General features: G+C 46.6%; 1 protein-coding gene across 3 annotated transcripts in view; it reads left to right on the top strand.

The window, feature by feature from the left end:
• numbl (NUMB like endocytic adaptor protein) overlaps nt 1-14,719 on the top strand; it is a 34,013-nt gene that overhangs the window by 6,956 nt on the left and 12,338 nt on the right. Inside the window, exon 1 of one of the 3 annotated variants that reach the window (XM_028961818.1) lies at nt 7,137-8,973. The exons of the other annotated variants lie outside the window; for them this stretch is intronic. Within the exon in view, the coding sequence (XP_028817651.1) occupies nt 8,933-8,973 (41 nt within the window). The 5' untranslated portion in view covers nt 7,137-8,932. Of the gene's footprint in view, nt 1-7,136; nt 8,974-14,719 lie in introns of those variants that run through there. 3 annotated transcript variants of the gene reach the window in all.

Below are 14,719 nucleotides of genomic sequence, written 5' to 3'. Positions count from 1 at the left end.
TTTCGCTTGTAACGGAACAGTCAGTGCTGCCGTGCCGCAGCTCCGCTGCATTTCACTCGGCTTTACATTCCCGGGTGAACGGAGGTGGGTAAATCTGCCAGCGTTCACCCACACAAGTCCCATGTCACCCCTGGCATCCGAGTCTGCTGGGTGCATATTGTGCTGACGCTCAGTCAAGCCTCCCTGTTTGATTCTGATGTAATTGCTAGTAAGGGATCTCTTGGCGATGTGCACGACCAACAGTTTATCAGGGGTCCGGTGACACAGTTCAGAGCCTGTATTCTGCGAGTATAAAAAACAGAGAGTAGGGCAAGCAAGCTATTGTGGTCTACAGCTGAGAATTAGAGTTACAGGAGAATTGAAAATGGGCCACAGACAGACACTTGGGTCAGTGTTACCTAACTGGCAAGGTTAACAGAGCCATCATTGTGAACCGCTTTATTTGCAAAAAAGTTGGCGGCATGCAGCCTTATTGCAGAGCATGCATTAATTTCAGGGTTTCCTATAGTGTTCAGTCGTGGACTATTTTTGACTTGTTTAAAAGAAAGAAGAGAATAGTTAGTGGAAATGTAATAACTAATTATGTCCATAATATGCACCATAAACGTGCGTAAAACAGTGTTTGCAGCATATAGCTATTAAAGTGTGGCATATATACTCGGATTTAACCCAACATTTTCAAGTTGCATTATGAAGTGAAGGCATACTACCCTCTCTGTGAACCTGAGATGCTATGTTACATATCAGGACAAGCTCTGCGCTCCCATTTGCATGTGTGAATGATTCATTAGGAGTCACTGCTCAGTCAAAATGTCTGTGTGCCTTAGAACGGAGTGGAGTTGGAGTTAACTGTTTACTTGCCTGTGAAGGTTGACATTCCGTTTCCTGTGACAAAATGGTATTGAAGGGCCCGTGGTTCAGGCTATATGTTCAATGAAGAGTGTATGTTGCCGTCTGCTTGGATGCGGCCTAAATACTGATATTTCTCCTTCTCCTCATGTTCCTCAGTATTAGTCAGATCCCTTCCCACTGCCGATAAAGACGTTCATCTTCCTGGTGCTGTTTGACGCTGGCACTGCTGCGCGGTGAATAAATTGGCTTGGCTATTGATAAACCGCAGGTTCGTTGGTAAATTTGTCCTGTTCTGCAGTGTCTTGCTCTAACTGTTGTTGCTCGTGTCCGGGTCCATATCTGTCTCCTGCGTTCAGGCCTCCGGGCGAATGATATGGATTACGATTGATTGAATGGGGAGTGCTCTTCCTGGCAGTGGAAGCCCTTTTTGCGGAACCGGAGTCTGCATAACAGATGGTCTGCTGCCCATATGACTGTTTGGAGGCCATGCATTTATGGTAATGGGAAAAAGAGTTCTGGTACATTCTGTGACAATAACATCACAACCAGAGCCGTTGAATTCATTACAACATTTTGGGAGCACATAAAAAAATTAAGAATTCATTACATCAAGTTACAGATTTTAAAGTGAAAATGCGAAACTTAAATGCTTATAGCACTTAACGAAATAATATAATTACTGTTCCAAACATATATATGTGTATAATCTCTATGTATGGAATAGTAAATAAAATGTATTTTAGCTTTCTCTACGTGTAGTGAATGAAAAGTTTAAATGCATTTTATTTACTATTCAGTTTGTAGGAACAGGTCTTAGATTTCATGAAACACTTTTTGTCCCACTTCAACATGTTTTTAAATGGGGAATTCTGATGTAAATCATGCACAGGATATTATAAATGTGTGCTCGAAGTCACAATCCAGCTGTATCTGCAGTGAGCCAAATTATTTCACCAACCTTTAGTTTCTGCCATCATTTTCCCCAGAAACCGCTCAGTTAAAACAAACATGGATCATCGCGGTTTTGGACAGGGTTAAGACGTGGCTCGGCTAGTTATTTATTTATTTGTAATTCACTTTTTCTCTATAAGACTCTGGCTCTGAAATCAGGCTTTTTGCCATGTAACTTCTTTTAATTTGCCGCTTTCTGAACAGCGTTGCCCCTATAAATCAAGTTTTGCGATGCCACGTCTAGAGTTTGGCTGCTAAGGAGGGATGTTGATTGATTTAAGATGTCTCTTTGTGAATTATTAACACATTGCCTAGTCCTTATTCTTTATTCATTTTCACAAGCTGCCATGCAACTGAGCTGATTGACTACACCGTCGGGCAGTAAAGTGATCAATCTGCTGCAGGCCGCCCAGCCTCTGAGCGTCTCTTGAGTGTCTGCTTTTCTGCCGAGATGGTCTGCAGTGCACGATGGGATGGGTGTGGCGATCTTTGGCCACGGCGAGACCACAGAGCAGCTGAACCCACAGTCCACTGCGGTTTCGGTTTCAACGCTGCGGCCGGTATGCTGAGGCAGTTGGTCTTTCCCGAATCTGTGCTCCCCTCTCCTCACTGCTCCTCTGCAGCTGGTTCTGTTTAGTAGGGGGGGGTCTGTTTGGCGGGGGGGGGGGGGGGTCCCGAGAAGCACAGCTGGTCTGACCTCCCCTTAAACCAGCTGCTGCAACAAAGGACCCCAGTCAAGCTTCAGAAAGGTGGCCTGACCAGCCCATCTTTTTCTTTTCTTTTTCGCTTCTCTCCCTCCCACCCCTTTTTTTGGACTCCATTGTGTCCCCATAGATCCATCCCAGCTGTTCCGAGGTTTCTACTTTCCTTCTTTCGGGCGTGACCTCTCTTCCACTGAATTAACCACCTCCCACACACACTTCAGTACACCAGGACACACTCCAACAGATGTCGTACGTACAAATCTGATAGGGTAGCCTAGGAAGCCCGCAAGGGACGCCCTTGGGAGTCCCCCCAAAATTCATTTCTTGGCCTGGAATGATCAGGCGGGCTGTTCAAAAAGAGTTGAGGGCGGGTCATGTGCTGGCCTGATGCCACCCTTCCAACAAACCCCACCCCGCTTTCCCCATTGTTCTACTTATGACAAGTTGCACGTGCCTTTCGATTCAGTGCACCAGCAGGGGGTAGACGGGCCTTTGTGCGGTGGCCATTGTGTGCGACACACGCTCCTGTTTGACAGACACACGTGCTGAACAAAAGCGAGTTGGGGGACACCTCGGTTAATTATTTGCCGGGTCCCAGTGAAAAGATGAGACGCGGACGCCATCTGTGATTCCGGCTTTAATCTCCAGTCAACGCCACTCAAAAGAAATCCCTGCCTTTGTCAGGCTGTCGTTCTGTTTCGTGTTTCACATCAGTTGTCGTCTCATTCCGAGTTGTAAACCGGACTGTGGAAGGGGTTTGCCATGTTTAGACCTCCCCAACTCCCTTCATCTCCCTAGCCCATGGCAATTCTCGCCCGTCCCTGCTGCCGCCGTGAGGCAGGAGCGTTTGAAATCCTCGGGAAGCCGCTGTGGCCGAGAGGAGAGGCTGAATGTGCCTTTTGTTGGGGGGGAGCCCTCTCCACTCGCCGCGCTTTGTTTTACACAAGCGGGACAAAACAGCGGCCTCTTGGTGCGGAGTGTTTGCCGACTGCCTGACACAAGCTTTCCTCCACTTCCTCTCCTGACTGCACCAGTCAGGGCACTTTGGAAGGGGAGGGTCGATTATTTCACATTAATGTAATCTGTAATCTGTAAACCAGTACCAGATTACAATCAGTCCCGAATACAAATAAACGTTTGATTGCTTCTGTTGCGTTTTGAGCCTTGGGATGCATACATTTGGCGGGGTTTTGGATTACTTCGTGGTGTTAGTAGTGCGAGTTGAGTTATAATAGACAAGGGATAGAGGCTTCCATCCTCTGCTGTCTGCTACTTGATGACCTTTAAAAGGTTGCCTTGAACATGCCATTGAAATGACCCCTGTTGCATCCAGAGCACGTTCCCAGACAAAACCTTAAAAGCTTTATTGATTGTGGAGACTGACTTCATAATGGACAACCCCTGTGGAGCTATGACGGCTCGTTTTTTGGCGTGTTGCAAACCTGTTTCTCGCACAGGGCGACAGACTGTCCGTTCTGGGATGACCGTGTCCCAGGGTAAGGCAACTGGTCTTTGAGTTTCCTGTAGATCTGGGTTGAGTCGGGTCTTGTGTGATCATCACATTCCCCACTTTGCCCTGCAACCCCCAGCAGCTGTCCCCCACCATTAGCATGACAAAGTCATCTACTCCTGCGTCCCGCATTGGACGCCACTAGCTGTCATGAAGGGGCCATTTGGTGCGTCCCAGCCCGGCTGTGGTCCATCTGTATGGTCTCTTTCTCCCTCTGCCTGCCTGACACTTGGCAGAGTTAGGGAGGGGCAAGGAAGTGGGGCTGTAAACCCAGCCAGTCGACGCAGCGATGAAAGCGTGTCTGTCTGCACACTCGTGTGTGTGTGTGGTCTAAATGGGAAGGAATGTAAGCATGGACGGATGAAGCTATTCCTGGCATGTGTCAGGAACGGTACACTAAAACACTGGCACGTGGCCTTGTTCTTGCGGAGGAGATTTCCTGCGAGAGTGACTTTTATTCACAAGCGCATTAATGGGTCAGACAATTTTAGAGTGACATTTCATTTTGTAATTGCTTCCTCATCTTCGAGTAGTTTATGACCTGGGCTGCCTCAACTAAATGACCAACTTAACACAGAGAGACAAAAACTTTTACATTTATGTCATTTAGCGGATGCCCGTATCCAGAGTGACTTACAATCAGTAGTTACAGGGACAGTCCCCCTGGACCCCTGGTTAAGTGGCATGCTCAGGGACACAATGGTAGTAAGTGGGGTTTGAACCTGTGACTTTGTGGTCTTCTGAGTTAACCCAAGCTTTTACCCAATCATTCATGTGCATTCTTCAGTTCTGCCTGTGCAACTTCCACTGGCTAAATATAGACCAAAACCAGTGACAGTTTTATGGCATGAACCTAGACTTTCCTTATTATATACGCCTCTCCGGCTCAGGGACTGCACCTGATTTCTTTGTACTTGTTACAATGACAATAAAGATATTCTGATTCAGATTTCAGCTATTTCATTTTTAATTCCCCCAAAATAGCACATTTGCACCTGTGAGCTTCTGACAAGTGTTTCTTGGACGGCTCATAAGTTGAAATGACCAATGTCACTTTGATCTTCAGTTTATGTACATATATTTTTTGTTGTCTATGGTGTGCATTCGGCCTGTTAAGACTTGACAACAGATGACAACATGTGCCCTGTGCTGTCTGAATGCAGCGCAAGCTTCTATACTTCGAATACCGGAGGATTTGTTCGACCAGCGCTAAAGGGGGCCTGTGATGCAAGGTACAGTAACTGGCCAGGGGCAAATAGCACATTTGCACATGTTGACTGGGAGGCTGAATGTACGTGGTGTACCCTAAGGGCCAGGATGCTGCAAGGAGCATTATTACAGAGCGACAGCCTTTTGCTCCTCCCTTCTCCTTGTTCTAAATCATTTTTTGTTTCATGAGATTTTTTATTATAAAGACACACTTACAGGCTTAGCGGGACCATGTGTCTCCACTGCCTCTACTTCAGGGTGGCTTCTCCCAAACAGTAACTGCCACTCACCCATGTGGTAGCCCTGGTTGCCATGGAGCCGGTTGCCAGGCAGCCAACGAGGTTTGCTATAGCGGGGGAGGGGGGGGGGGGGGTCTGATGATGCAGGCGGGAGTGTGTGCTGTGACACTCCAGTGAGAAGTCGTGGCGTGTGTGACACTCCAGTTACATTTTTGGACTTCAGGGTGCAATATAAAACCCTTACAGGGAAGAGATGCAGAGGGGACATGTGGGGTGTATGGAGGGAAAGGAGGAAATAAGAAAATATGCAAAAAATGGAAATACTGGTGAAACACAATACACAAGAGAAATGTGACAGAAAAGAGATGATGAGAGCAAAAACAATGTTATAACGTTGTTATAACAATGTTTAAATGCAGTGATTTGTGAGTACATTTTTAAAAGTTTACATTGAGGGATTCTTTTTTTCTATACTGTTGTAGGCAACTGCCTTGCAGATGGGTATGACTGTATGAGCATTATCACATCATATCTACTTTGCGTAGGCAGGGCCCTGTACACGGCCTCGGCCTGGGAGCGTAGGGGAAACGAGGATACCCACAGAGCTCTACAGCACCGCAGCTCCCCTCTATGGCTGTGGCAGCAGGGTGCAGCTCAGGAGCTGCGGCTCAAGGCCACTGCGTAACTGGCACAGATATGCCAAAAAAACTGTTAATACAACACTGATGTGATGAGGCAGGGATTTTATGCGGTGTCTTAGTTTCGGATTCTTGGTGGAACACTCTGTCGAGCACCTCCTGCAATTTGCTTCAGGAACAGCCTGTTAATGTGTAATCATCCAGTAATATTTAAGTGTGGTCGCTGTAAAAGCTATGGTGTTTATGGATGGTGTAATGTACTGCGAGGAACCGAGTGTTTTACATGACTCTCCGCAGTTTGCACCGCCCCTCACAAAGACACACACACAAGTCTCTCCTTATATCTCTCTGTTTCTGCCCTGGAGATTGGAAAGCTATTGATTTGCCCGGACCAATTTACAATCAAGGACCTCGGCTAATGTGGCACAGTTAGGTATTCATGGCTATTTAAAGTGTTTGCGTCGCTCCCTTTTAGATGCAAGGGCTCTTTTGGCAGCAGCGGAGCACCGTGCCTCTGACTTAAGGTGCAAGCTCAATTAGGGCTGTGCAATTAATGTCCCAGGAAAACTGGAACTTGGAACAGAAATATGAAATATTTGAAATATTGCAATACTGAAAAGCACTGTAAATTTACATGCATTTTGCAATATAGGCATTATATATTATGGTTCATTTGTCCCTTTTTTTCATATTTATATTCATAATAAAAATTGACAACAGAATATGAAGAAATATTGTCTGAAACCTCTCTCTCCTGAAGGGTCAGCAGGGGTGGTATTAGCCTTGGGGTAACACACTCGCCTAAGAAACAGAAGACCCAGGTTCAAATCCCACTTACTACCATTGTGTCCCTGAGCAAAGAGACACTTAACCCTAAGTTGCTCCAAGGGGGGACTGTCCCTGTAACTACTGATTATAAGTCGCTCTGGATAAGGGCGTCTGATAAATGCTGTAAATGTAAATGTAAGCATGCATGACAATATACTGCCCCCTATTTGACGGAATGGGAACTTGCCAGGTTGCCAAGCCTCACACATTTCACCTTTAAGGATCTTCTTTGTCAGTGAATCCAGAGGGGCAGTCTGCTCAGCATCTGCGAAGAGCGAGCCCTGTCTGCGTTCTGGGAGCACTTGCTCCTGAGGTTTACGCTAATGCCTGTGGAATGCGAGTTTTCGAAGGAAATGACATCACGCAGCCAAAGCAATTTTTCGTCTTTCTTGTGCTGCCAGTGGCCTGCTGTGACACCGCAGGCTTGGTGCTGTTTTGGGATGAGGCTGTTATTTGGAAATTACAAAAAAAACCACAAGTTGGTTTATCAGGACCATGGTTAAGCTGTCTTCCTAGAATGCCTTTTTTTATCTGGTCAAGAATCACATAGTTTTGGTCATTTTTTTTTCTATTTGGTGACTTCCAGATGTCGATTTGTGAGTTTCCAGGACATTGGACACCAGTTCCCAGGAACTGTGACGTGATGTTGGTTTGTACAACTAAATGCACGCACTGTGTTCGCTTCACACCGGGTTCGTCTGACACTAGCCCGAATGGGCACACAGTGAGGATCTGGCCGAGCACATCAGACATCAGTGCCACAGTTGGGCTCTCAATTTGGGTCAGGAGAAATTGGGACAGGTTCAATTAACAGCATGTGATCAATTCAGCGGCGGAGCACCCGTCCGGCCTGACAGCTTTTCAGCTGGCAGAACCAGAACGGCGCAGAGAGAAATCTGCATAATGACCTCACAGGCTTTCGTTTTAAAATTCCTGCCGCTGACGTGTTTCAGGTAACACCTACGTGATAAGTGGGCAGCTTCTCATCCACCAGTCTGCCTGTCCCTGCTGTAGTTCCTTTGTATGCAACAGTAAGGTTGTCTTTCTAGTGGAATTTTTGGGGGCGATCCGGTTATGTAACGACCCTATGTGCGCTGTACGGTTACCTCGTTCCGTTACTATACCCTTAATAGGCCTATGGGCACATGTTGTGTCTTATCATGCTAATCTCTCCGCATTAAGCAACATTTTTTAGCCTTTGTCATCTTTCCTCCTAACCGTTCTAACCTGCTCCTTCTCTTTTCACAATGTGCTGTACATGGAAATGGAAATGTACTGTACACGACACGGTTTTAGGAAATATATATACCGTTTATATATGGGACTGGAGGTTTGTTGATCATTTACTCCATCGCTTTGTAAAACTGGCAACAAAATTTGGATTTTGGCTGTATTCTAATATCCTTGGTATAGGATTGGGTGACCTGGTGACCTAGGGTGACGTTGGTCGGCGAGGTGGTGGTAAACAGGTGGTGACGGCGCGTGAGGGTGCGAGAAAGTGAGAGCGAAGGGCGCCGCGTGTGAGGACACACGCGGGCCAATAAGGGCGCAGCAGAGATGTCATCGCAGATGGACGGCTAAAAGTGTGTCACCGCTGGCCCAGCCTAATCACCTCGGCACCCCCACCCTCCCTCTCGTCCTCTCTCTCTCTCCTGTCCTTCCTCATCCTCTCCCTCCCTGCCAAACACTCGTCCATGTTGTGAAGAGGCGAAAACTACGTCGAGGCGGCTCTCCGCGGCTGTCGTCCTTCGGACCGGGTCCATGAGCGAACGTGTTGCTTGTGGCTGCGCCCTCCAACTTAATCCCTCAAGAAGAGGCGTGGTCGGCTCGTCTCTTGTTTGGAACCCAGAAGTGGATTTTTTCCCCCCTCCAGCTCTGCTTCTGGGGGCGCCCGCTCCGTAGCCTCCACATTTCCTCCCTGCAAAATCCGTCGTTTCGCACAAGGACGCGGCTTCCGCTGCCTTTCGTCCTGCAGATCTGCATCGCTCTCTCGTCTCAGAAATGAGTTCCAGCAGTGAAATGGAGGAGACGGTCGAAGCGAGGTGAGTCGTCAGCGTTCGGCAGTTTGTCTATCTGACAGAAACGAGCGCTTTTTTTTTTTTTCTTTCTTCTTCTTCCCCTCTCGGCTTCACTAATGCATCAATCCTGCCATTTCTCGTCCATTTTGTGTTTCAAGTGTAATTGACCGAGGCTTTTATAAGGGTGTTAGCCAGCTTACAGGCATATGCGTGGCTAATAGCCTTACAGGTAGCAGCTGGGTGAGCCCTGAAGCCCATATGCCGCAGATTAATGGCTCAATTGATAAGCCAACAGACCACATTTATTTATTTAGTAAGGTTGCTTTTAATCAGTTAAGCTGCTCCGTTTCTCCTTGTTGGCGAAGGATGCTCCGGCTCAGCTTTCCAAAGGAATGTTGGGAATGAAGTTAGGAACCTGCAGAGAACCTGTCGCTTTTTATAGGAATGAATCGTTGCAGGAGTGAAATAAAAAAAAAAAAAAACGGGTACATTTAGAACAATAAGAAATAATCTCAAGTTATATAAAATATATCTGCTGAAATCAACGCAGCCTAGCAGTTGGGACGAGTATCATTATTCATCGGTAGCATTTATGTTATGTCAAAATGACCCCATTATTTTTATGCATGCTGATATGAAAATTCTGGATTTTTATTTACATTATGCCAATCCATGACTGATGGTATCTATTCTGTCCTTTCTTCTGGGGTTGTCGTTTTCTCACGACTAAAAAAAAAGTCCGGGAAGCTGGTAAGAACAGCTGATCCATGTTGAGATATGATGCACAAAACCACAGCCCACAACAGGCAGCCTCTGAAACCTCCTGTTACTTTGCAGAAGTTTCTCATGTCACTCGATTCTGCTCTACCAGCACGGAATCAAAGGTTTACTCCATTGCACATGATTCATGCAGGATACATTTATGCAGGATAATCTTGTAGGGTAATTTATTTCATAATTAGATGCACAAAAATCCCAAAAAGAAAAAATGACACTCCCGTCCCGTAAGTGACGTGATTTATCTTGCCCACAGCTTCTTGCCACATTGACGTGCACGCACCACTAATTAGGTCTTTGCGACCACGTCCGTCCAGAAAGTTCAGGGTTTTTCTACGTAAGCGTAATCGAAAAGGTGCAGGCTGTGGTGTGCAGCTGTGCGGCCCTTCCTCCCCCCCTCTTTGCAATGTGGGACTATGAAGCATCCAAGATAAACGAGTGGCCAAATTGTCTGGGTCAGGGCTTTTGTATCAGTGCGACATGATGATCTATGGTAAATCTGGGCTACGTCCCAGCACAGGTCGATCCTTAACTGGCTCGCGGTGGCTTTGTGTCAGCATTAGCTGGTCACATTTTGATCTGGCTCCTCAATATAAGGTTTGTGGGGAAAATGTTGCCCGTCGCCCGTGTGGGTCTGTGGGTGTGAGGAGTTATGCTTGTTGTGTACAACTGGGTAGAGAGATTTGAACTGTGGGTAGAAAAGAAAGACTCTGCATGCTTTTATTTATTTTTAGACGATATCTACAAGCATAGCCGACACGTACACAGCGTGACGGACCACCGGCATTAAATCCCCCGTTTTTCCCATTTACCGGCTACGCGAAATTGAATAGCGAGATAAGGCGGCCTGGATTAGTGCTAGTAGCAGCGAACACACAGAGAGCAGATAAAGAATGGCAGCGAAGTGAGGCGGGACAGAGCGTGTGGATGGAAGTCTTTGGAGTCCGGGCTGGTTAGACACCGTGTCAGTCTCAGCCACTGGGCTTCTCCCGCCGTTGGCAGCCTGTGATTCAGCTGTCGGTTCTTATCAGAACTCACATCCGTTCCCAGTTTTAATAGAACTCAACCACACACACACAAATAAATTGAATTTTAAAGTCTGATTGGACAACTTAGGAGGACCTGCTGGTGAATTTGTCTCACGAATCTGTGCACCTGTTATTGCAGTCATGATTTTTTTCTTGTGTCCCAGTGTTGTGTGAAAATGCCGTTTACTTTTGCTTATCAAGTTTTGGGGACTTCTGGTTTAGCACATGAACCCACATGGTTAAGGCATGATTAGCGGTCTTGGTAATGCAAAAGAATGTACGATCCTAGTGAAATATATGGGTGCTTCCATTTTACAGTGATTCAATGTTAAATAACTGATGCTGGCCTACAAAGCCAAACATGGAGTAGCACCATCCAACCTCACAGCCCTTATTACACCTCGCACTGCACCTCGTATACTCCGAGCCTCCAGTACTGCTCGCCTGGTCCCTCCATCTCTGAAGGTAAAAGGAAGACACTCATCTAGACTCTTCTCCATCTTGGCCCCTCTGTGGTGGAATGAACTTCCCCTCGAGGACAGAACAGCTCAGTTACTGAGCACCTTCAAACGACAGCTCAAGACCTTCCTCTTTAAAGAATATTTAGATTAACTTGTAACCTTCTTATTGTCTGACTTCTGTACAGAATCTACAACAGAGTGAATAAAAAGATTGTATTCATAGTTGGGGGTCCTAATGAATCACTTCATCGATGGTAACTTGAAAGCACGTTGTAAGTCGCTCTGGATAAGGGCTTCTACCAAATGCCTTAAATGTAAATGTAATTCATTTAATGCTCAAATAAATATTTTTTCTATTTTATTTTAACAAAAAAAAAGTTTTTTTTTTATAAAACTTTCATTATCTGTAATAACCCTGTCCCTCTTGTCTATAGATTTTGCTGTCGTAGCAGACCTGACCCCTTTAAATCTTGGCCCAGACAGGATGCATGTGGCGGGTTCAGTGTCCGATAGTAGCCTGTCTGGTCAGGGTTATGGATAAGGAGGTCAGGATTATATTTATTTCATTTTTTTTGGCGGCCGGGTGTTTACTACAGCAGCAGTGTTGTCGCAGTTTATTCAGTGCAGAACTGTCCTGTTCTGGCCTCTCGTCTCCACTTGCAAATTAATCCTGCAAAACCACGCTAACACCAAATCCAATCACTCAGAACTCAGAACAATGGCCGGCTCCCTCCAATATGACAGCTTTTCCGTTTTCTCAGCCAACGAGATTCAATTTCCGCTCGTAATCGCCCACGGCTGGACGGTGCGTTGCACTCCTTCATCATTTCCAATTTTAGCCTCGCTTTCAGACCACAGGGCCCAGGCGGTATGGTAATCGGAGACGAAATGCTCACCATCGCCTGCCCACGCCGCCGCCACCAATGAGCGCAAGATTATGAGTCATAATCCCACCTCACGTAAGGCATGAGGTGTCACTTGCTGTAGGTGTTTTTTTTTTTTGAGGTTTAAACCAGGTACTTGCACCATAATACCAATTTCACAGCGTGTTATGATAAGCATTATTATTACGCAGCACAGCACTCTCATAGCGTCTCATTCATAAGCTTCAACACCCCCATTTCACCATATCACCAGTCCTATGCTGGCCTGAAGTCTCGGCCTCACTTTGATTTGAAGTGACACACACACACACACAGATTTACACACCTCCGCGCCCCGTCTTGATTCCGCATCGCAGCGGGTTTCGTAAATAAGCCAGAGGCTTAGAGCTGGGATGAAAAACGCATGCATCTGTAATCCAGGCCCGGGTCTCCGGGGCGTGCCTCTGAGTTGGGGCGGGGAGGGGGGGCGGAGTCGGCGGACAGATGGACCAGTGAGGGTTTAGGCGCGGAGACAGAGAGAGAGAGAGGAGGTGTGGCTGTGGAGGAGGGTGACTCACGCGGCCTGTCTCTGCTTTTTCCCAGCAAGAGCGGCTGCTGCCCTACTTTCCCTCGCTGGGAAACGCCAAATTGTCCTGTTCCTTCTCCCCGGCGTGTTGTGAAATAATGAAAGCGCTTACTTGCATCTCGAAAGCTCATTAAAGAAGATGCGCTCAGCAGGAGGAACAGTCTCCGTGTTGCTTGCATTGTACTTTGGAGATGGCCACCGCTGGAAGCTCGTGCTGGTTGTTGACACTGCTGTAGTACAACTCCAGTCTTTGGTCAAAAGATCTTTGCTCATTTCGGGATTTGATGATTGGGGAGACTCTGGTTATCCAAGATATCCGTGACCCTGACCCTCTCTCTTCATGGCTGCCGAAGGCCTCTAAACCTGACGTAGGCGTTGATTTGGGCTGACATCTGGGGTCATCATCATTCTGGAGGATATCATTTCCATCAGGAATGGACCCAAGCCACAAGTGGGCCGAATCCATGCCTGGTTTTTCCGTACCTCTCCGTAATGGCAGATGATCCCGTGAAAAAAAGCCTCGTTCCTTCTTCTTTGGTGGTAGTAGCACAGTGCGACCCCGAGGAACATGCTTAACCCCATGTTGTGCCAGGAGGACTTTAGATAGATGAAGAAATATGAGCCCATTTCCATTTAATTGAATCCACCTTTACAGGCCAAAGTGTTCCTGTTAACGTGATTACAGAACCGCAGATGTTTGGCCACCACCGCAGATCAGATGAGAGTTGACGCCGAGCCACGAAAAGAGTCATGTCAAAATGGCAAAATTGGCGGTGAGTAATAGAAGGTGCGTTGTAAGGCTTTAAGCATTTAAGTGCTTCTGGCTCACACGGTGTTTCGTGCCAAGTTTGAGAGTAAAGCTAACAGAGGTGAAATACACACCGATGTGAAAGCGGCGAAAGACCATCAACAGGCCTGACGCGGCTAATTCAGAACGGGCACGGAGCCACCGGCGAGCCAACATGCAGCCGGCGCCGAGCTGAGCCGAGCCTGCGGTATCGCAGCGCTTAATCGAATACTTTCCCTTTATTCCTGTACAATGAGGGGTGTTTATTGGCGTTGGCCTGCTCGTGAGTTGCATTCTGAACTGGTGGCATTTCCTTTTGCATTTTGTAACTCTTAATACCTCGTTTGTTGAAGTGATTGTCATTATGAAATACTGAAGCACAGCACACGGTAAACACAACAAAATGTCTTCTCTGCTTTTAACCATCACCATTGGTGAGCAGTGGGCAGCCATGACAGGCGCCCGGGGAGCAGTGTGTGGGGACGGTGCTTTGCTCAGTGGCAGCTCAGTGGCACCTTGGCGGATGGAGATTTGAACCGGCAACTTTCTGATAACGAGGCCACTTCCTTAACTGCTAGACCACCACTGGTCCAAAATTATAAATGGGAATATATGATAATAAACAAACTGCAGAGCTACTGAAAAAAAAAGCATAAATCCTCAAGAAAATGGTATACTGTCAATCCAGAATATAATATAATTATAATTATTATATAAACTCTAACAACATGTAATAATTACTTAATTGTGGCTATATTATATTAATATAATTGAAATTGTATTATACAATATATATATAATACAATATATATAAAATAATTGAATTAAAACCAAATGCCAATCATATTCAGGGGGCACTTAAAGCTTCGAAAAGCTTTTTTAATCATCCTCACACAGGAAAGCAAAAGTGTGGACATAGCAGAAACGGGCGTGGAGAATGTACGCGCTCTTTAGCTTTTCTTCGGGGGCGGGGAGCATCGTCTTTCCCAGGGCAACGTGTTCCAGATGTGCCGAAACACACAGCGCCTATGAGAACAACAACAACTGCACAACAGAAAGGCACTCAGTAGGTCATTTGACGTCTGCTCTCAGCCCGTTTGAGAGTTTATGCATTTATGGGCCTGTGTACATGTGTGTTTATTCCATTTTCGTGTATGTGATGAGAACCGGGCCTGCGGGCCGTCAGCCCCCCTCCCTTTTCGGTCTGTTTTTCTTGCGTTGCACTTCTCCCTCTGTACTCCAGCTGGTTCTCATTGGGCGATGAAATC

This window comes from Denticeps clupeoides, chromosome 19 (assembly GCF_900700375.1).
Source record: "Denticeps clupeoides chromosome 19, fDenClu1.1, whole genome shotgun sequence".
NCBI classification, from domain to species: Eukaryota; Metazoa; Chordata; class Actinopteri; order Clupeiformes; family Denticipitidae; genus Denticeps; species Denticeps clupeoides.
This window is presented reverse-complemented; position numbering and strand designations above follow the sequence as displayed.